This window comes from Pteropus vampyrus, unplaced genomic scaffold (genome assembly GCF_000151845.1).
Source record: "Pteropus vampyrus isolate Shadow unplaced genomic scaffold, Pvam_2.0 Scaffold19, whole genome shotgun sequence".
In the NCBI taxonomy this organism is placed as follows: domain Eukaryota; kingdom Metazoa; phylum Chordata; class Mammalia; order Chiroptera; family Pteropodidae; genus Pteropus; species Pteropus vampyrus.
In genome coordinates, this window is record NW_011888800.1 from 14,567,056 (window position 1) to 14,591,109 (window position 24,054).

General features: G+C 40.8%; 1 protein-coding gene across 1 annotated transcript in view; it reads left to right on the plus strand.

Annotated features, from left to right (window-relative positions):
- Positions 1–4: 4 nt before the first annotated feature.
- GLDN (gliomedin) overlaps positions 5–24,054 on the plus strand; it is a gene marked incomplete at its 5' end in the record, with an annotated part of 54,311 nt that continues 30,261 nt past the window's right edge. Inside the window, one exon of the mRNA XM_011355185.1 lies at positions 5–112. Coding sequence (XP_011353487.1) covers positions 5–112 — 108 coding nt within the window. The remainder of the gene's footprint in view (positions 113–24,054) is intronic.

The following is a 24,054-nucleotide window of genomic DNA, read 5'->3' on the forward strand; positions in this document are numbered from 1 at the left end:
GGACCCCGCCGGCGCTGCGCGCAATAAGCGCAGCCACAGCGGGGAGACTGCGCCGCACATCCGCGGAGAGAGCCACGACATGCTGATGATGATGACCTACTCCATGGTGCCGGTAGGCAGGGCTCGGCTCCCCGTGGCGTCCCTGCCAGCCAAGGTGGGAGGCGAGTAGTGTGGGGGAAGAGCCCCAGACGCCCTCTCCTCCCCTGGCCAGATGGCACGGTGCTGTGGAGAGAGAGCCCCGGGGATGTCACCTTGGCAAGCACCTTAGCCGTCTGGGGTCAGCGTCCTTATCGGTTGAATGGGAGAGGGGCGGAGGGGCAAGTCTTTCACCTCTGACGTCGTTAAGTCTGCAGGAAAATGAGGATGCAGGCAGTGTTTTTAAGAGCTTACTTTCCTTCCTAACTTTAGACCAAAATTTTCACTTTCCGACGTGAAGGGAGCCGCAGCGACCCTAGGGCTCTGCCTGTACAACTCGTTGCGTCCCCTGAGAGCACGGAGGCGACATTTCTGAGAAAGCGCAGGCTTCTTCAATAAAGGGGTTGTTTCCCTGGCATAATCTAGTGGTCCGGTTTTCACCTGGCCTCAGCCCAGCCCCACGAGATTACTGACCTAATTGTCTCAGTTTAAATGAGAACAATCAGCCCTCATTTTACCAACCACCTGGGACCTTGATGTTGAGAAAGGTGCTCCTAGGCCTAAAGCGGTTTCAAATGGGAGAGATCAGTATAGAGCAATTTTTTTAAAAAAATTCAGTGTCAAAGCTGAGGTTCTAATATGGGCTCCAGGAAGTCTACCTAGCTCCAGAAGTTGACAGTGTGTGCACTTCTGAGTGGAAGCATCAAGGGAGAGGTGGCAGTAGTTCATTAGATTGTCACTGGGGCTCCATTGCACTTCCCAAAAAGGTTTAAGAAACACTGCTCTAAAGAAAGTCTTTAAAACAAAGCCTCAAAAATATTTTTTTTCCTGTTCGAAGTTTGCTTTTGCTGATTTTAACTCAGTTATTATCTAACAATCACATTTAGATCATATTGCAGTTCCCCATTCCATTTTATTATCCATTAAAACCACAATGGTCCTATTTCACTTTATAATTACAAAGATTTCAGTTCTGTCACCTCAAGTCAAGTGTGAGGAATACTTCAGAATCCTAGGTATTTGAAGATAAATCCACTTAAAACTTCTGTTATAATAGAAGCTTTTAAATACGTGAGCTAGAATGCTTTTAAAACTACATGGAAGTGCTACACACTGCAAAAACATGTTTTGAAAGAGATCAAATTTTCCATTCCTGGCTTCATTTTTTTTTTTTTTTTTTTTTTTACCCATAAACACTTAAATATCTGGGCCCAAGCAAATATTTCAAAAACTAGACCTCTGTAAAATAAAGGGGACTTTGCCTTTTCTCTTGTCTTTCTACTGTGCATTTTGAGGGTCTCTGAAACCCTCCAAGAAGGATGCATCTGAGCATCAACAGTTTATATTTTTAATCCTGCTTTTAAGATAGAGGCTTATGTAACCAAACTGCAGCCTGTTCAGTCACTAACCCAAAAGATGGAGAGACTCATTTCTGTATTCATCTGAAAGCTAGATTTAACTACCACCGCTTGCTCTATTATAAGTCAGAGAGAAGAAACATCACGTTTGTCAGGTTGAGAAGCATGTGTAGACTATCACCAACTCATCTCCCACGTGCAGTGGGTATGCTTTCACATCTTAGAGTCAATGAGGGAATTTCTGTGCAGGCCAGGGAAAGTAGCTGTCATATTGCTGGCTTTCCTCTTGGGAATAGTTCCCAAACAATAAGCTTAGAGTTCACCTGGGAGCACATTAAAAATGCAGATTCCAGGGGCCCAGCCTCAGACTTAGAGAAATGTAATCTCCAGAATTAGCTTTCTTAAAAGGTCCCCTGATCCCCTTTCCCCACCCTCCCACGCCCTTGGTGAGTTTGATGCAAGTGGTCCAGGTACCACTCTTTAAGAAATGCTACTCTAGACCACTGCTTCACTAACTTTCATGTGCACATGAATATCTTAAGGGTCTTGCTAAAATGCTGATTCTAATTTAGAAGGATTAAGTAGTGACCTGAGATTCTGCCTTTCTAACAAGTTCCCACTGACACTTAGGCTGCTGGTCTGAGGACCGCACTTTAAGTACCTGGTTCTAGAGCACTGGTTGCACACTGAAATCATATGGGGAGCTTTAAACATGACCGATGCCTACATTCCACCTTCAGAGATTTTGAATTAATTGTTAGGGGAGTTTGCTAATTGGGGTGGGGGGGAGGGTTGCCCACTCACTAGCAGGAAGGACATTGGCATGCCTTCTCGATGACAGTGAGATGCTTTAAGCATCTCATTCTCACTGGGTCCCCCTTGAGGCCTCTGCTTCAGGCAGAAGAACCAGTTTTCCTACAGAAGAGGTGTGGAGGAGGAGGAGCCTTTTACTTTTTTTTAAACAACATTCTCACCATTCACCTTTGCAAATTTTTCTCACCTTTACTGTTTTTCTCAGAACAGAGAATTATACACATAAGGAAGCAATTTTTTAAAGAGAACTTTCCTGAGGCATCTCTAAGTAGAAAAGTTGCTGTGGGACCTATTCAGTATATAGCATGATGGTCTGTGTGCACACTTCTTATGGTCGAAGTCTACACCTTCCCCTGCCCTTTTATATGCCAGTAGGTCTTTAATGAAGGTGACATCAGAGGTTCCCTTATTGAGATCCCATGTCCTTAGAGATCTAGGAACAAAGAAATAAGCTGTACACAGAATAATGTCAACATTTTAAAAGGTCTTCCAAAATGGCTCATTTATCCATGATGAACCTCCTCATGCTAACAGGTACTTCCAAGTTCTGCATTTTTGGCTGAAAGTACATCAACTCAGCATGATAGTTCTACCTAGCACGTTCTGACCAGAGACTCGTTGGCAGCTGTAAATGACTTTGTTAAAAGGGCAAAATAACTGATTGTTACTTAAGTACATTTAGTTTGGTACAGCCAAACATATTAAATCTTTAAAAGTAAGTAAGTATTTTGGAGAAAAATAATAAAAGGGGGCCTGGGAACCACCAAGCTAGACCAGTAATAGGAATCCCTCTGCCAGAAACGCCTGCAGGAGGTGCTGCTTCTGTTCAGTCTCCACCTTGCCCCAGCCCCCTCTCACTTCTCCCATCAGCTGCTGTCTCATCCCATTCTCCAGGTCTCGCCCTTTTCTATGTCCTGGTAGCTTTATCATCCTGCCCAGTAGATAAAAGGTTTTGCTTCTCAGGAGGTCTGTCTTAGCAAGCTGTGACTGGATCAAAGATGTACCCTTTTACAAATTAGTATCTGATAGATGGTCACAGGGATGGGAAGCACGGCATAAGGAATGCCATTAGCATTAATACCTTGGCTAGGTGGAGGGTCAGGGGAGGGAGGGAGCAATTGGGGCGATCATTTTACTAACTATATAGATGTCTAACCAATGTACTGTATAAGCGAAACTAATAAAAATTTTTTAAAAAATTTTTTAAAAGATGTACATTTTTAAAAAATGAAACTCTAAAATTATTAGAGGAAAATATAAGTAACTTCATTTTTAATCTTGAAATGGAGAAGACCCTTCTTTCAAACTATAACTCAAAAGCCAGAAGCAATAAACTTAACTACACTTAAAAAGCACAAACAACAACGAAATTTCTATATGGCAAACAACAACAAAAACACCATAAACAAAGGCAAAAGATAAATGACATACTTGAAAAAATATTTGCAGCTCTTGTCATAGACATAGGGCTAATCTCTTGAATACATATACCTCACATAGAAGTTGATAAGAAAAAAAAAAGGAATAGGAAAATCAGCAACAGGAATAGGAATCCAATAGGAAAATGGAACAGACAGTTCTCAGAAAAAGAAATACTAATGTCTGTTAAACATATGGGAAAAGAGCTCTTGATTTTAAAATGCAAATTACAGCTGCCCTGAATGATTTTTTTGTAGGTTTGTCAGAATTTGTCAAAATGACAAACCTACAAAAGTTTGATGACACATCTGTCGAGGAAGCTGAAGGGAAATGGACATGTTCTTACGTTGCTGTCTGGAGGTCAAAATGGTGCCACCAATGTGGAAGGCAACTTGTTGATACCTAAAAAATTTACAAAGACATTTTCCTCTGACCCAGCGGGCTCACTTGTGGGAGTTTATCCCACACAACAGGCTTTATCACCTATGGAATGGCTAATGCACATAGTCATTCACTGCACAATATTTGTAAAAGCAAAGGGCTTTTAACAACCCGTGTCCATTGATACAGGACTAGTTAAATAAACTGACCTGTGAACCCACTGGGACACTAGGTAGGTATAAAACAAGAATGAGGAAATTCTCTACTACTATTAGAACAATCCCCAAGAAAGGTGTATTTTAAGTGGAGAAAGCAAGGCAAAGATATATATATAGTGTTAGCTTGTGTAAGGAAAAAGAGGAAAAATGAAGAAATTAACAAAAGTTCGTACTTAGCAAGGGTGGGGATGAGGTAGGAATGAACCTTTCACTGTATGGCTTTGTGTATTATTTTGACTTTTGAACCATGTGATTGTGTTACTCTTATTGTGAGTGAAAAGACCATAAGTACAAGGTGACATGGCAGCTGCCATTGGGCTGGGGGATAATGGGGTGTGTGTGGTAGGGACTGCCAGCCTGAGGTTCATGTGCTCTGTCTAAAATGGAGGCTCTCACTGATTGTTGCTATATAAAGAATGAGAGCCCAGTGCACCTGATCTTTTGATTTTTTCAAGAGAAGTAAAAATTCTGACTTTTAATGTGAAATTTCTTAGCTTTTAAATATTGACAATAATTCCAAAAAAAATTTTTTTTTCATTGGCTGACAGCGTATTGGCCGAACAGCACTCACATTGTTAGGGGCCGTGTTAGGACTTCCAAGCTTAGTTTGCAGCCATCTCATCATCATGAGTGGTTTTGAACAAAAATAGCTTTATTTAGCTCAACCACAACTCCATGCCCCCCAATTACTTCTCAGCCTGATTCTGAAAGGATAGTAGTTAAGGGTACCATTGTCATTGTTATTATTGGTTGAGTGGCGGTGGCTTTTTTGCATTTGGTTTGACTTGGGTCTTGTTTTGTTTGGTTTGGCTGTTTCTAAAAATCATCTCCACTGTTGGTGTATGGAGATTTCCCGGCACTGTTGTTTTTCAAGAGAAGTGCTCCAATTCTAAGAGTAGTTCTCAAGGAGGAGATCCCAGCTATGTTCAGCAGGAGCGCATTACTGTAACAAAAAGAGCTTTTTATGATGATTGCTATGAGGCACACATATATGGATCTATACATTATCCCATTTAATGGAGAAAAATCATATTATATATAGTCACAGCTCCTGTTTGCACGGATGCTATATTTCTTTGAAGGCCCTAAATGGGCTGTGCTGGGGTTTACCTCCCTTTCCCACACCTTGGACTGGGTTACCTCCAAATGGTGTAAAAGCTGAAGATTTAGACCAGGGATCAACACACTATGGCCTATAGGCCACACCCAGCCTACTCTTGTTTTTGTACAGCCTACAAAATAAGAATGATTTTTACATTTATAAATGGTTAGGGGAAAAAAATCAAAAGAAGGACGATATTTCATGACACATCAACATTATATGAAATTCCGATTTCAGTAACTATAACTAGACTTTTATTGGCATACAACCATGCCCATGTGTTCATATGTTGTCTGTGGCTACTTTCACATGACAACAGCAGAACTGAGTAGCTGCAATAGAGCCCAGATGGTCCACAAAGTCTAAACTGTTTTCTGTCTGGTCTTTTACATAAAACGTTTGCCATCCCCTCATGTAGACCATGGTCCACTGGAGCAGAGAGACACTAGGGGTCCTTCCTTTGGAAAGCTCTAAATCAAGATTGTTCTAGCATTGGTTAACCCTGGGTTTTAAGACTTCCCCAAAAGAGACAGAATCCAGGACAGAGCCACCCTGAGAGTGTGGTTGCAGTCCAGAGGGAGGCTGCGGGGCCGAGCCTGCCCTCGAGCCTTGCTCCTTCCAAGCCAGCTTCCCAAATCAAGGGTAGTCAGTGTTAGGATAGCTTTTAACCACCCATTAATCCCATATATAGGCCTAAAGCCCCACCTGTTTTCTTTAGTTGAAGGAGAGAAACTCATACGTGACAGATCCTGCAGTTTGTAGTGAGCCCTGATGGAGATCAGAGGCCCGATACAGCAGGACAGAGAAAGGGGCAGCCGAGGTCATAATCCCACATTCAGAGACTAGGAGGTGGGTTTCCGTGGCCTTCCTCATAGCAGCATATGCACATGGGCACTTGGGTTGTCACACCTGACACCGTGTGGTTGGTTTCCATATCACAAGCTATTTCCGATGTCAATTAAGGGTGAGAGAAAACTTGAAGTGATATCTCTGCTAAGATTGTGTCTGGCTTTGGTCCTGTGAACATACTCATAAACCTAACTTGTGTATCAAGTCATGATGGTATGTTGAGGAAGAAGATGGGAGAGAGCTAGCCCCTTAGCTACATCCTTCAGATACTTGCTTCATCAACATAGTTTGCACAAATGCAAATTAAACATCCAATGCAGATATATAGTTGTCATGGTTCTCTAAAGACATATGCAAGAAACAAGTGGGTCAAGACTGAGCATCTGGAGCCATGAGAACAGGGCACTTGTACTGACCACATGAATGGCATTAAACTATTTAGACCTGCTCCCAGATCCTGGTGCTATTAACAAGTCCCTAGTCTCTTTCTAGCCAAAGCAGCAGAGGTGAGGGCAGCAGACTTGAGCCTGTACAGCCTGGTGAATTGTCCATACTTTATCTGCTATATCTCTGCCTTGCCTTCAACATTCACTGCCCCATACCAGAGATAAAATGGATTTTTCCCTTTGGAACTCAAAGCCACATGCACCACTCGAAAAGTGCTGCTCCACTCTGGGGAGATAGCAGAATTCCCCTGACCCGCCCATCATTTAGTGGTATTGCCCACTGGAGACAGGCCGAGAGATCTTTGAGCAGAGAGCCCTTTCCAGGTGAGTTCTAGAACAACTTCTCAGATCATAGGACTTCCAGTGGCAAGGAGTTGTTCATCTCCCCTGCGCCCTTGTCCCAGGATCTCGCTATGGCTGGCCCAAGGTTACCTCCACGTGTGGCCGCTGCCACCTTCAGCCTTTCTGTGCTAGCCCTTAACTTGAGCAACCTGGGGTTCCTTCTTCACTGTTAGGTTCCCAGCCAAATTCTCTCTCCCTGATGCCTCCCTGAGGTATGCTGTGGTGGTGAGCAGGGTAGACCCAGGAGTCAGATGGATTCACGTCCTGTGCTCGCAGCTCAGTAGCTAGGCAACCTTAGGCAAGTCTTTTAACTTCTCCAAGCCTGCGTTTCTTCATCTGTCAGACTGAGATAATAGCACACACCTCACAGGGTTGTTAAGAGGTTTACAGGAAATGCTGTTGGTGAAGTACAGTGCCTGGCGTAATCAGGTTCCCAGTAAGTGTTCATTGTCACTGTTTTTATTGTCACTATTACTTTATCATTAGCCCTTCTTGCCCCATGCTCTCAGCATTTTATTTCTGGGTTTACTCTTTATCTCCAGTCCCTTCAGGATGCCAAGATGTCTGTTCACATGTGCCTCTTTCAGCTGCTGCTTCGGGGTAGTATTTGGCCTATTAAAGCCTAGATTGGCATTACACCAACCTAAGTTATCTTATCACTGAAAACAAAAGAGAGTTAGTTAGCCTTAATATGGTAACAGGGCATCATCGGCAGTTCCCTGGGCCCCCATCCTTTCTGTATGGCCACTGATGGCAAGGGTTGACACTCACTAACAGGGAGTCATCTTCACCCCTTTCTGACTAGCTCGGCTATTGTTAAATTCTCCTAAGTCCTGGTTGGTGGCAGTCCTGAAAAAAAGTTTGGTATGCTTTTATTTGGAAAATTGACAAAATGCAAGTAGAAGGTAAAGCAAAAACAACTTCTGAGAAAAAGGAATAATTTACCTGTTGGTGTCTCATGTTCTCCAGGATATGTTTACCTGTGTGGTAACTATCAGAACAGTCTTAAGATCTGATAAAACACACTTATCTGGGGGAAAAAAAAAAAAAAGGCATTCTTTTTTTTCTCTACATTCCTCAAACTGCCCCCCATCCCCTCACCGCCCCCCCCCAAAGAAATCCTTGGCCAAATCTAGTTGACATTCAAGCTTAATTTACATTCATTTAATCTACAGACTAAAGGTCATGTTGTATGAAACAAGCTGAAGCTTTTAGGTTGAGATTCTGCTACAAAGGGAGCATTTTTCAGCCCATCAGTTGCTTTTATGTAGCTCTTTGGCTTTTAACAGCTCTATATTTTAAATAGATATAATTTACTTCTAGTTTAACTGAAGTTCAACACAATTTTCTTTACTGAAAGGTAGAGTTAAAACAACAAGGGCAACTGATGATCATTTAAAATGCAATTTGTGGAGTTTGTTCTAAATGGAATAGAGTAACCCCTTCATCTGCCACTCAGAAAAAGCTTCTTGTGCTCACCCACGTGCTGGGAACTTTGGAGACCCTGCCTGGGCTGTATGTAAAAACTGCAAAGTACTTGGGAATGTGTTGTAGATAACTAAGCCTACCCTAAAATCATGAGCTGGCAACTGCAAAATCATTCCCATTTTTCAATAGCTTAGTAGGTGAGTGTTAGAGTATGGAATCCTTTCCCTTGAAGGAAAAAATGTCCTCTCCCTATAGGTGACACTTGAGGACTATGGAATCAATCTCTCTAAACAGGAAGACTTTTAGAGGGAAATCCTTGACAGCGTGTTTTATGATGAGTATTAAGGGTAGTCAAGAAGAGAGAAAATCAGTCTGCATTAAAGTGATGAAGGAAGGTTTTATAGAGGAGACAAAATATGAAATGGGCAATGTAAGGTTGGTGAGATTTTATGCAGCCCAGTGTAAGGATGGGCAGGCAAGCAGGGCAAATCATCTCAAGCATAGGTAATAACTGGAGCCAAAGTCTAGGGACTGGAATGAAAAATTGTATACAGTTGGAAGAGCAAGAAGCCAAGCAGACGTTCCTGCACTGGGGAGTTTGAATGGAGGGTGGGGTAGAACTAAGGTTAGCTACATGAGAGAGAGCCTTGAATTTCCACTTTTGGGAAATGAATCTGATGGGCAGTTGGGAGTATTGCAGACACTTTACCAGGGGGATCATTAGGAAAGGGGTTTTATGAGACTGATCTGGTGGTGTGATTCAAGAGAGACTGCATAGGAGATAGAGCAGAGGCAAGAAGACAATTAGGAAGCTATTGCATTAGTCTAGACAAGGAATGATTCATGTCTGGCTAAGGTGGAGAAGATATATATCTTTGAAATATCAAGAGAGAAAGATGAATCGAATTTGGTAACTAATTGGATATAAGAAAGAGAAATGGTCCATCTGGTCCAGACCCATCTAAAACTGAGAAGGATGGTGGTGGCATCATGGACAGAACTGAGGAAACACGGAAGCGGGTAGTTTAGAAGTGAGGATGCTGAATTTGTTTTGAGATTGAATATGAACTGAAAAGACAGAAAAAAAATAGTGGGGGAGGAAAACTGAGGAATGAAAGAATATTCAGGGAGAAGAGAACATCCTACTTCTAAAAACTCTGTCTTCTTTATGAGAGAGGTCTCTACAAGTCTAAAAAGTAAAAGGCAGACTCCAGCCTTTTACTACATGATAGTATAATTGTGTCTTCTTAGGCTCGTCTTAACTATCAGTTTCTCAGACTTCCTGTTTCAGATGACCTTGATGCTTTTGAGTACTGTTTACGATTTTGTAGAATATCCCTCAGTTGGGATTTGTCTAATGTTCTTCTCATTATTAGACTAGAGTTATGGTTTTTTGGGAAGATCATACAGGTGACGTGACATTCTTATCACTTCATACTATCAACATGATTTATAACTATTAAAGTTAACTGTCTTAGACTGCTCAGGCTGCTATAACGAAATACCTTAGACTGGATAGCTTATGAACAACAGAAATTTATTCCTGGCAGTTCCAAAGTCTGGGAAGTCTAAGATCAAGGCCCCTGCAGATTCCATGTCTGGTGAGAGCCCACTTCCTAATTCAAAGACTGCTATCTTTTTTCACTGAGTCTTCACATGGCAGAAGGGAGGAGAGAGCTCTCTGGAGTCTCTTATAAGGACACCAATCCCATTCATGAGGGCTCACCCTCATATAGAAGCACCTCCCAAAGGTTCCACCTCTAAATACTATCAGACTGGGGATTAGGTTTCAAATTTTGGGGAGAAATAAACATTTGTTCTATAGGGTCAATACTACATATTTATGTTTATAGTATTTTGAGTATATTTACAGTCTTTCTAATGTATATAAAAAGTATATCAAATAGTATAATATTTATAGTAGTAAACGTTGGTTTATAATGAACACTGGACTCATACTCTGTGTTCACTCTTGACTCCTCTATTAGCTGTGTGACCTTTGACAGATCACACAACCTCTCTGTGTCTCAGTTCTGTCATCCTTAAGAAGGCAATGACAGCAGTATCAACCTTATGTGTTATCATAAGGATTCAATTCAATAATACATCAAAAGTCCTTAGTATGGTTCTTAAAACTCAGTATGTATTAGCTTATTGTTACTGATAGTTTAGTATTTCTCAAAAGTTTCTTTTCTATGCTTCAAAGAATTTTAAAGCCCTGTAATAAAAACAATGGAGATTGAATCAACAGAATTTGCCAGAGAAAAGGCAGATTCTAGAACTCTAAAATTTGGAATATTGGGGGACTGAGAAAACACAGAGACTTCTAGAAAGAATGTTGTTTCCCAGATGGTTGTTTTCTGGTTAATGGGTCTGAAGGAAAAATATATATTTTGAGTATTGGATTTAGGGAAATTAATTATACTAAGCATAATTTGCAAATATTTTTATTTATGTCCAATGTCTTACCTTTATGTCCAATTATGTCTTACCTTTATAAGCACAGGGCAATTTATGTGATTCTTTCACTGACCAAATCTTTTTGAAGCCCATAAAAATGGCATGTTTGTCAGACCAGTGGTCCCATCCAGCCAGTGTTCCCATGCTAACAGTATCAACAATTATTTTGTGAGTATCTCACCCTAAAGTCCTCCTCCAAATGTTTTTTAGAGTAACCACTCATAGCTATTCCCTGTGCTGAGGGTGGAGGAGCCTGAGTAGGGGGAGTAGATTGACAAAACATCTTCACAAATGTTTTTGTTATGTAGGAAAAATGCCACAGGGCAGAGTTTAGGGGTAATTGTTTAATTCTTTGTCCATTTCCCCAACATCTGGTGCGTTATTTGACTATCATTTATGTACACTTTTCTGACTATAAGGGGAAGATAAGAATGCTTAGATAAAACTAAAACATTATCTGAAGATGCTTGTTGAAGGGAACAATGCAAGCACAAAATATTGTTATTAACAGTTAGTGAAAGATTATTCCAGCAGCACTTCTGCTTCAGAAAATTCCATTAGAGACCTAGGGGAGACAAGTGATTCTCAACCCACTTCAAAACACTCATCTCTTTCTCCTCTAACTCTTTCTGTGTTTATTTGTCCGTATTGTACAACACAAACCTTGTTTCTGTACAGTTTTGGTCTCTAATTTGTCACCTTTAGTCTCCTTGTCTCTTTAAATACAGCTCATTGTTCTTTACTGGGCCTCTGGTGAGGTATTTGATGAATACCTCTTTGCAGATGAATTTGTCTACAACTCGACAAGTGCAAATACGAACTAGGCCCAGTTTCTGAATCCAGTTTCTGCCATGCTAAGAATTTTGAAAGTGAGTCCTGGAACATTTTTTAAATTCCTTCCTTGGAATTCATGCTACCCACCAAATTGGAGATGGTGTCAGGTATAGGTAAGACTGACTTAGAGGCCTACTCTACCTGTTAGAGATTCATTCATTCATTCGACATGTAATTACTGAGCATCTATTGTGTCACAGGCACTATTGTGTATACACGAGAAACAGTATGAACAAAACATACAAATCCCCATCCTCTTGACTTTATCTTTTGAGGGGAAGGGCAAACAAAAACCAAAGGAAATTACATACAATATTAGAAAGTGATAGTGGAGAACAATAAAGCAGGGATGAGATTTAGGGAGGAGGAAGGAGAGGATGCAATTATGTCGTATGGGTAGGGAAGGCGTCACTGAGAAGATGACATTTGAGAAGAAACTTGAAGGAAGAGAAAGTGAACCGCGTGGCTATCTGGGAAAAGGCCATTCAGGCATTGGGAACAGCAAGTGCAAAGGCCCTGAGGTGGGACAGTGCCTGGAGAGCTCAAAGAACAAGGAGACTAGAGCGGAGTGTGTGGGAGGGAGTTGTAGGAAAGGAGATCAGAAAGATAATCGCAGGGAGGAAGAACAAAGGAACCAGTTCATATTGGACCTTGCAAGCCGTTATAAGGATATTGGCCTTTATGGGAAGTCTCTAACCTGGCTTTTCAAAGAATTACTATGCTGAGACTAGACCGTGTGTGGGCAGGGTGGGCAGTGGAAGCAGCGAGGTCATTAATATAGCTATCGCAATAATGCAGGTGAAAGAAAATGGCTTAGAGCAGAGTTGTAGCAGTAGAGATGATAAGATGTGGACAGTGTCTAGATATGCCTGATGGTTGAGCTGGTGGAATTTGCTGACAGCTTTACTATAAGGTGGCAGGGGGAGGGAGTTAAATGACTTAAATGTTACTGGCCAAGCAATAGAAAGATAGAACTACCAGACACAGGAAGGCTCTAACCAAGAGTCTGTACATTCTTTTTTAAATCTAAACTTTAAAAAAAAAAAAAAAAAAAAAGCTTTTATAAACAACCAAATTAAATAAACTAACTGTATTGTGAGCCTTTTGTGCCAGAGATTTTGTCTTACCTTTATAAGCACAGGGCCCAGCTTATCAAGTGTAGTTTGATAAATAAATAGGTACTTCTAAACCAGTCAGAAATATCTTGGAAAGGAATTTAAAAGAAACTTTTTATCAATCAAGCAAAATGTAAGCCAGTATAACAAATGCCGAGTGCCTGTTCTGGGCAGCGTGGATACACTCTGTGGCTAATGAGGAAGAACAGAGAAGCCCCCAAGGAATGTATTGGCTAGTAGAGGGGGTTGGGGGGAGAGAGACAAATCCTCAAATACAACACAAAGAAAAGGATAATAGGATCCTAAGAGAAGTAAGACGACAGTCCAGTGGGCGATCAGGAAAGATTTCAAGAAGGAGAGGGCATTTGAGCCAAGCCTGGAAGGATGGGCAGGACTTCAGAAGACAAGGACCGGGAGGAGGGAAGAAGCACTTGAACAACAGGTGGTTCATTTTATCTAGAGCATGATGCAGGTAGACATAAACATGTCTGAAAAATCTTTGCCTTCATTCTTGAAAATTATATGGAGTATAGAATTGAAAATGTTTTCTTTTCGGAAATGCCCATAATATGATTTTCCCTTTATCACATGTTTCAAGCAGTTTTATTATGATATACCTTAATGTCATTTCTTCATGTTTCTTGTGCTTGGGTGTTGCTGAGCTTGTCGGAAGTACAGGTTTATAATTTTCATTAAATTTTGGAAAGTTTTCTGCCATTATTTCCTCAAATATTTTTCTGCCCTCCCTGTCAGCCAGAGACTCTAATTTTACATGTATTGGGCTGCTTGAAGTTGTCCCAAAGCTCACCGATAACCTGTTTACTTTTTTAATCTTTTTTTCTCCATGTGATTCATTTTGTCTAGTTTCTATTGCTATGCCTGAAAGTTCACTAATCTTTCATCTTCAATGTCTAATCTGTTCTTAGTCCCATTCAGTGTACTTTTCATTTTAGACATTGTAATTTTCATTTCTAGAAATTCAAATTGTGTGTTTTTAAATGTTTCTATTTAACATGTTTAATCTTGCCTCTAGCTTCTTGAACATTTAGAATACAGTTAGAATAACTGTTTTATCGTTTTTGTCTACTAATTCCTTCATTTAGGTTCATTTCTGGGTGGATTTCAATTGATTTTTTTCCATAATATAGGTTATGTTTTCCTGCTTCTTTGCAGGCCTGGTAATTTTCTATTGGTTGCTAGATATTGTGACTTTTACCTTGTTGAGTGCTATTGCTCAATTAGGTACCCTTTAATTACCATGGGAAAGAAATACAGAGTCTTAAGTAAATTCCACATGGCTGACCATCCTAGAATGACACATTCCAACCTCATACCAAAAAGTCCTACTGTCTCTTTAGCACTCAAGTAAGAAATCAACGGAAACGCAAAAAGAACAGAAGATAAATCCAGTTTGAATCCAGGATGCTCAGGAAAGGAAAGTAGCCATTTTCCTCTCTTGCTGAGGAATGAAGAATTTATTCATTCATAACTTACTCTGTGGAAGGCTATGGACTGTGTGTTGGGGTTATAAAAATAAACAAGGCTCATGTTTTGATGCTATGGTATGGGTAGAACTTCTTGAAGTGTGGGTGGGGATCTATCTGCATCAGAAAGACCTGGGAGCATCTGCTTAAAATGCTGATATCTGGGTACCACATTGGATCTCCTGAGTCAGAATTGATGGAGATTCAGCCTGGGAATCTGTAAATTGCTCCCTAGGGGATTCTAATACACCCAAAATTGGAGAATCACCAGCCTGGAATTAAGGCAGACTGGGCAAGAGAAGGGATGAGAAGCTTGGTAGCTTGAGTTTTAAAAGCGAACTCGACTGCAGGACAGGCTGGATCCCTAACGCCGGGGAGGGGGCTGCAGGTGTTTGGTCATGGTGAGGGTGAATATTTTTTCATATGTTTATAATTTGAAATTTTTTCATTGTGTGAGATATGTTCATTCGTGTTTTAGCTTACTTTTTAAAAATATTTTTCTTACTAATATACAAATACCCTTTTATAGGAAAGTTATTAGCTTTTTGTGTATTACACGTGTTGCCATATTCTCTCCTGAATGATTATAATATTTATTCAGAACTTTCAACTTGCCTGTTGCTATGCTAAGAGCTTTAGGTATGTATGTCAAAAATGTCCTTATCTTGATAACAACCCTATGAAGTAGTCACCATTATTATCATTATTTTTATTCCCATTTTATAGACAGGTCACTGAGGCTTAGAGAGGCAAAGCATTCTGTTCGAGGTCACAGAGCCAGAGAGGGAAAGAACTGAAACCCAGATCAGATGGAAGAGCATGTCTGACTCCAAAGGCCGTGTTCTTTACGCCGCACCTTGGCGTAATCTGCCTTTTAATTTTGTTTATAGGTCTTTTCGTGTTTATACCTGAAAATTTTTATTTTCATGTCATCAAATCTATAAAGCCTTTCCTCTATGGGTTCTCTTTTTTATCCTGCTTAGAATGTGCTTCCCTACCACAAGCTCTCAAGATCCAATAGTCACCTATATTTTCTCATAGTTACACATACTTTTGTTTGAAAGCTATTCGATTACATTTGTATGTGTTCAAAATATACAAAGATTAAAAGAGTCTTTCCCTTTTAAGAAACAATTGGCCAGAATAAGTTGTGAATTTGCTGGACTCAAAAATAGGCAATTCATGACAAAACAATTTCTTTAAAAAAAAAAGTACAGGAAAGGGTTTGAGATTAGTAACTTAATATTTCACTGCAATATTTTTTTCTTTTTTATGACTGAGAGAGAACTGCCTCAAAATGACACACAGTGCAAGTAGATATAACACCACATCATCTCTGTGTTTGTGTCTCTTTCCAACCTGGAGGAAGAAAGACCCCAGCACAGGAGATAGTGGGAGACTGTACCCTGAGCTGCCTCTGAGGGAGGCCCAATGTTTTTGATTCCTGAGCTGGGTCAGCCAGTTGCTGCCAGTAGAAGACCTTGCTGCCAGTGACTCTCAACTAAGCAGGCAACAGGAGGAAATAAATGCAAAAGGACTGGCGGTTCCCTAAAGGCACCCGCTTGAACTGCAGACAGGAGGAAGAAGCACTTGAACAACAGGTGGTTCATTTTATCTAGAGCATGATGCAGGTAGACATAAACATGTCTGAAAAATCTTTGCCTTCATTCTTGAAAATTATATGGAGTATAGAATTGAAAATGTTTTCTTTTCGGAAATGCCCATAATATGATTTTCCCTTTATCACATGTTTCAAGCAGTTTTATTATGATATACCTTAATGTCATTTCTTCATGTTTCTTGTGCTTGGGTGTTGCTGAGCTTGTCGGAAGTACAGGTTTATAATTTTCATTAAACTTTGGAAAGTTTTCTGCCATTATTTCCTCAAATATTTTTCTGCCCTCCCTGTCAGCCAGAGACTCTAATTTTACATGTATTGGGCTGCTTGAAGTTGTCCCAAAGCTCACCAATAACCTGTTTACTTTTTTAATCTTTTTTTCTCCATGTGATTCATTTTGTCTAGTTTCTATTGCTATGCCTGAAAGTTCACTAATCTTTCGTCTTCAATGTCTAATCTGTTCTTAGTCCCATTCAGTGTACTTTTCATTTTAGACATTGTAATTTTCATTTCTAGAAATTCAAATTGTGTGTTTTTAAATGTTTCTATTTAACATGTTTAATCTTGCCTCTAGCTTCTTGAACATTTAGAATACAGTTAGAATAACTGTTTTATCGTTTTTGTCTACTAATTCCTTCATTTAGGTTCATTTCTGGGTGGATTTCAATTGATTTTTTTCCATAATATAGGTTGTGTTTTCCTGCTTCTTTGCAGGCCTGATAATTTTCTATTGGTTGCTAGATATTGTGACTTTTACCTTGTTGGGTGCTATTGCTCAATTAGGTACCCTTTAATTACCATGGGAAAGAAACACACAGTCTTAAGTAAATTCCACATGGCTGACCATCCTAGAATGACACATTCCAACCTCATACCAAAAAGTCCTACTGTCTCTTTAGCACTCAAGTAAGAAATCAACGGAAACGCAAAAAGAACAGAAGATAAATCCAGTTTGAATCCAGGATGCTCAGGAAAGGAAAGTAGCCATTTTCCTCTCTTGCTGAGGAATGAAGAATTTATTCATTCATAACTTACTCTGTGGAAGGCTATGGACTGTGTGTTGGGGTTATAAAAATAAACAAGGCTCATGTTTTGATGCTATGGTATGGGTAGAACTTCTTGAAGTGTGGGTGGGGATCTATCTGCATCAGAAAGACCTGGGAGCATCTGCTTAAAATGCTGATATCTGGGTACCACATTGGATCTCCTGAGTCAGAATTGATGGAGATTCAGCCTGGGAATCTGTAAATTGCTCCCTAGGGGATTCTAATACACCCAAAATTGGAGAATCACCAGCCTGGAATTAAGGCAGACTGGGCAAGAGAAGGGATGAGAAGCTTGGTAGCTTGAGTTTTAAAAGCGAACTCGACTGCAGGACAGGCTGGATCCCTAACGCCGGGGAGGGGGCTGCAGGTGTTTGGTCATGGTGAGGGTGAATATTTTTTCATATGTTTATAATTTGAAATTTTTTCATTGTGTGAGATATGTTCATTCGTGTTTTAGCTTACTTTTTAAAAATATTTTTCTTACTAATATACAAATACCCTTTTATAGGAAAGTTATTAGCTTTTTGTGTATTACACGTGTTGCCATATTCTCTCCTGAATGATTATAATATTTATTCAGAACTTTCAACTTGCCTGTTGCTATGCTAAGAGCTTTAGGTATGTATGTCAAAAATGTCCTTATCTTGATAACAACCCTATGAAGTAGTCACCATTATTATCATTATTTTTATTCCCATTTTATAGACAGGTCACTGAGGCTTAGAGAGGCAAAGCATTCTGTTCGAGGTCACAGAGCCAGAGAGGGAAAGAACTGAAACCCAGATCAGATGGAAGAGCATGTCTGACTCCAAAGGCCGTGTTCTTTACGCCGCACCTTGGCGTAATCTGCCTTTTAATTTTGTTTATAGGTCTTTTCGTGTTTATACCTGAAAATTTTTATTTTCATGTCATCAAATCTATAAAGCCTTTCCTCTATGGGTTCTCTTTTTTATCCTGCTTAGAATGTGCTTCCCTACCACAAGCTCTCAAGATCCAATAGTCACCTATATTTTCTCATAGTTACACATACTTTTGTTTGAAAGCTATTCGATTACATTTGTATGTGTTCAAAATATACAAAGATTAAAAGAGTCTTTCCCTTTTAAGAAACAATTGGCCAGAATAAGTTGTGAATTTGCTGGACTCAAAAATAGGCAATTCATGACAAAACAATTTCTTTAAAAAAAAAGTACAGGAAAGGGTTTGAGATTAGTAACTTAATATTTCACTGCAATATTTTTTTCTTTTTTATGACTGAGAGAGAACTGCCTCAAAATGACACACAGTGCAAGTAGATATAACACCACATCATCTCTGTGTTTGTGTCTCTTTCCAACCTGGAGGAAGAAAGACCCCAGCACAGGAGATAGTGGGAGACTGTACCCTGAGCTGCCTCTGAGGGAGGCCCAATGTTTTTGATTCCTGAGCTGGGTCAGCCAGTTGCTGCCAGTAGAAGACCTTGCTGCCAGTGACTCTCAACTAAGCAGGCAACAGGAGGAAATAAATGCAAAAGGACTGGCGGTTCCCTAAAGGCACCCGCTTGAACTGCAGACAGGACAAGGCTGAGAACCTGGGGTTGGTTGGCACCTGAGGGACACCCAGTAGGAGAAGGGAAAGGTTTAGGAAGGGGGTTATAATGACCGATGGTGGCTTATATTTAGCAGGTTAGGGTGCTTCTCAATTTGTATCTGGTTATTTCTATAAATCGTACTCTCTATTACACTTTGAATTCAGTTGACAAACTGGGCTAGTAAATAGACTTTAGTTAAATAGTATTAAAATAGTATGAGTTGATTTTTCAAAAAGCAGAATCAGCTGATTTACGTTCAAAATATGCAACAGTATGTTTATATAACAACAGTTTGAACATGCAAAATTGTTTTTATAAGAACTCCGTTTACTTCCCACAGTTGCTTTCTGGAGTAAGTGTCGTGGTAGGCCCTACTTTGTCAAAGGGCTGGGGAGCTTGTGCAGGGTCCTGTGCAGTCAACTAGAAACAGCAATCATCTGCCACCTCTGTTTGACCTGAGGTCAGAGCATGAAGAAGGCCTGAGGCACACCTGGGGGAGGACATGCTCCTCCAGGGACACCCCTTGTGCATTTTCAGATGTACTCAGTGTTAATAAATATCACACCGAGCTGTTCCCCAAAGCCCTGATCCCAGCTGTAAGTAATTTTGCTGGAGACATTGGGTTTGCTGGAACTACCCCTTGCAACTGGAATTGACGAGGAGTCTTGAGCCCAGACAAGCTGCATCAGCTTCTGTGACTTCCCAGCCTTTGCGTGCTAGTGGTCTGGCCAAGGTTTGTGGGTGGACTCCAATCCAACACTCGTTAATTATTTGTTAAGCATTTTGTTAAAGAACCCAAGTTCAGAGCTCGTGCATGCACCTTATTCAAGAGAAAGTGAAAGGTTTATGTTATTACTTAATAGGCCAGCAGCGCGTCAGCCATTTCTGGTTTTGTAGTGGTATTGACATGAGGCAGGAGGAAGACAGCCATGTCTCAGGGACTCTAATTGGAGAACCCTAGCATCTCCAATCTCCCCTTTTCTAAGGATTAGTGGAGTGTCTGCCAAAGTAAAGTTATCCTAGGCAAATGGGCACAAAGAGAAACAGGTAAACGCGCACTAGATAATCAGTTCCCATAAACAATGTCACTGCCAGTTAGAAAGGAACATCATTGACTGAGCACATTACCCACCTAGTTGAGCAAGTAATCAATAATGAAGTATTTATTAAGCTATATACTCGATGCCATTCTAATAGTGAGAAAGGGAATGGTTCAATGAATGGGGCAAACAGATAAAGGATGAAACTATCTCTACTGATAAGACCCTATCTAATTAGAAACCAGAATAACACACAAAAAATCGTGCCAACCACCAGCCACGTGGTGACGCTGCTGGGCTCAGGAAGGGGCAGTCAGTGGGAATCAGGGTCTTTGGGGAAGGCTGGGCAGGATTCAGCTGGACACTGAGGACCCAAAGCAGGATGAACCAACACTGGCATTTGGCCACCAGGTCATTGATATGGGATTGCCAGGCCTCGTTCACTTGAGCTGACAAATGCCTAGACCTTTGGCTGATCTTCCTGTAAGGCTGCAAGAAGGAGGTAAAGCCCCAGAATTTCACCCCCATACAAGGCAAACCCCACCTTCCTGTTGGGATTTGTAGGTTGTTGTCACCATGTCTTGGCCCCAGTGTGAGGTGTGAATTCCTGCCTTTCCCAGGGGTGAGCTGATCCCAGCTTCAGACCCTTGTGAGGGACTCCTCTAACTCCAGTAATCTAACCTTCAAAGTACAGACAGTTGGGCCACCACATGATAGTCCTATCTCTGCAGTCCAAGGAATCTCAGTTGATGGCAGACTGATTATCAGCTCCCTGGAGCTGTTTCTACAGGATCATTTGCATGCATATAATAATGCCAATTTGCATAATTAAGGAGAGTCCTAAAGAGTATTCTATTGTCTATGAAAAATGGAATTTAAATTACAAAATAGGTCAGATCTGAAAGGGGACTTAGAATTTAAACAGTGTTCCAGCTAGCAGAACTGAGCCTGTGCTCGGGGAACTTCAGAGAAGCCTTGGCAGGACACATTATTTTAGCAGCGTGCAAACCAGAGCAAGCTGGTGACATCCGGCAGTTTGCTATCTTGCTTTTTCCTGAATCAGTCCTGAGAGTCAAAGGTGAGAGGAAGGGAGTTCAAGAGGGCAGCCAGCTAGCCACCTGGGTTTTGTGTTCAGAAGAGCAGTGACAGCTCACCCACCACATTTAGCTCTGTCCGTTCTGATGAGAAAGAAGCACTCTTGATTAAACCTTTCGCTTTTGCACAGAAAATATTTCTCAAAACAGATGCATTTTCAACTAGTAAAAATCTAGTATTCTGTTCATATTCGAGATGAACTAAAGCAAAAATTTTCATTTCAAGTTGAATTCAGACAATCCCTTTTGCAAAGGGTAGGCAGCATGGAAAAGGAGATGTGGTCTGAGAAAGTGATACTCAGTCTTGGAAGCTGTGGGTGAGCGTGGGCCAGCTGCTTTTCTTGTTTTCTGTGTACCTCAGCTTTCTCATCCCTCTCCCCCTGACTCTAGGTTTCTGGGTGTTCCTCCCCACCCCTCCCCCACTCCCTGGTGGGAGCAGAATATGAAATCATCTGTCTAATCCAACATAAGTAACTAAGGCCAGCCCCACCCCAGCTCACCCAGGGTAGCTCCATTTTTATTTGTTTCATACTTTGGGGTTTGGTGATTGATGTGAGAAAAAGAAAAGTCTTTTGGCTAATGAACGATTAGAAAATCACTGGACTAGACAACTGGTCTAGTTCATTCTAAGTTTGTTTATCTAGAAGGAACAGTTCTGACCAAGTTATTTCAAGTCATGGCATGATATTTGGGTTCCCAGGGAAAGCTGGGTCATTAGACCCATCTTTTGGGTTCACACAATACTTGCATGCTCTCTTCTCTCTTTCTGAATTACTAAAAACACAGCAGAGTAAAAATCACCCATCATCTCAACATATCTTTTAAAATTGTATTAACTAAGTAAAAGTCCCCTTTTATCCCCTAGTCTCAGTCTCCGGAGAGAAAAAAAATCTCAGTTAATGGTTTGTTTCATGACCCTCCCAACTTTTCTCTGTGCTTATCCAGACAAATCTAGAAACTTTTTTTTTTTTTCAACCCAAAACTTGTGTCATGCTATGTGACCTGGGCCGTTACTTGCTTTGATCACTCAATACTAAGGCCATCCTTCCAGATTAGTACATGTAGATAAACCTCATTTCTTTTTCATCTGTTTAACAAGTGTCTTATTGATGAACATTTAGATTGTTTGCATGTGTTTGCCATAATAAACGAGGTTGCCATGAGCGTTGTTGTCCAGATATCCTTAAATATTCTTCCTAGAAGTGAGATTCCTAATCTATAGCATTTTCTTTGTAATAGATACTGCCAAATTCTGTCTCACATATTTCCAGTTGAATTTAAAGCCAGCTCATGCTGCCTGATGCCTGCTTAGCAAGAAGTCAATTGTTTTTCTGCTGGGGATCCTTCCTTGTCCATGAATGGCCCATGAATTCCATGGGTTCCATTAACCCAGTGAGACCAGTTCCATGTTCAGAGAGAAAACTGGAAGGGTCTGGTCAGGCCACTAGCGGGACTCATTTTAGCTGTTTCTTTCTACCATTTCTGCCGTATGTTGTCAATGTTGACAAGTCCCCACGCAATGTGACATGTCCTTGCCCATTGCTGCATTGATCTTTTCACTGGAGAGATGACCCTGATACTCCACAGTTTCTTCTGGGGGGACGATTCCATTTCCTCAGAGACATGTTGGCCAAGGATGCCCTAAGCCTGAGCTCTTGGGGGTACCACTCTTTACACTGCACTCAGGGTGACAGCTGTTTTTCCCATAAAATGTGTCCTCCAAGCTAGTATGGCTGGGTTGGGAGGACATGCCACCAGTGCTATGGATTTATCCTGTGCCTAACCCATCCTCTTCCCAACACTATCGGATTTTCACATCATAAACCCAGGTTAGCCTACTCTGAAGGCATGCTCTCCCTAGGAGCCCACTAATGTGCTTTCTGACTTGAACCCTAATCTCCCCAGTGGAAAAGTTCTAGTCCTGGAACCAGGCACTGTTCTCTGCACATGGGATACAGACAAAGAAGAGAACAAGCTCTCCTGCTCTCAAAATGCTTCCATTCTTTGGGGAGCAGGGGCAGGTAATAAATAAATGTATACATAGACAAGACCATATTGAATAATGATAAGTGTCACAAAGACAAAAACCCAGGGGAGGTGATGGGGGAGTAGTTGCTGGGGCTCCTTGTAGTTGGGGAGTCAGAGAAAGCCTTCCTGGTGAGGTGACATTTGAGCTAAGGCCTCAGTGAAGATGTGGGCACAACTTACTAGGCACTGCAAAGACCCTTCCATGATGATAATGGCCAGTGTGACTGGAGTAGAGCACTGGGTGGGAGTAGGGGACGGGGAGGGCTCAAGGCAGTGCCACCTTATAAGTAGATCATGCTAGACACCTCCATGATGATGAGCTGTAAGACCTCTTCCAGCTTCACCATTCTCAAATCCTAAATCAAGATTTAGGAAGCCCTTTATGTCAAATGTGACTCCTTAATTTGACAATCTAGATTTTGTGGCTTTCAATTTTGGATTTTCTTATTTTTATCCAAATTTTTAATCATTATTATCAGAAAAAAAAAGTTTCTGACTTTTTTGTGAACGTATCTTTTCATACCCTATGTTTCACCTTGATGCAATCTTACACAGCCCAACCTTGTTAAAAAAAATATTCCCAAGTGATGAGTACCACAATTTACTGGTAAATATCTAAATTCACATTTAGCGTATAAATGAAGCCAATAGGTCAAGAAATGAAAACTTCTCCTTCATCATTTTTTTTTTTTTTTTTTTTTACAGAACCTGAGCCTACCCCAGGCCAATGATAAATGTAAAAAAAGAAAGGCTAATTTTTCCTATTGATACTTCTGTTTTTTCAAACCGCTCCTGCTGTGATCCCCCAGGCAACAAATGAAGCATTGTGAAATCTTTAATGTCCTCTCAATGGACAATTATACCTTTTTTGAACAATCAATTTTGTCAGTAGTACAGTTGATTACATTCATTTATGAAAATGACTAAAAACAGTAAATCAAAATTTTTTTTCTATCAAGTTCTGTTAAGATAATTATCAGAGCCACGATGAAAGGTATAGTAGACCTGGAATCAGGAAACCTGGAATTGAGCCCAGTTCTTCTCTGAGCGGGCAGTGTGACTGCCAGTAAATGATGCCACCTCTCTAAGCCTCTATGTTCTTAGCTGTATTAAAAGGAGACTGATAACTCCCAAATTACTTTAGCCAGAGAGCTGTGGAAGCTGGGAAGGGAAAGGTGTGTTGTGGGGAGGAGCACCTGGGTCGGTCCAGATCTTAAGGTGGGGGTGATATGTGCATGTTCGTTTGATTATTCATCTTTAAGTAATTCATGTAT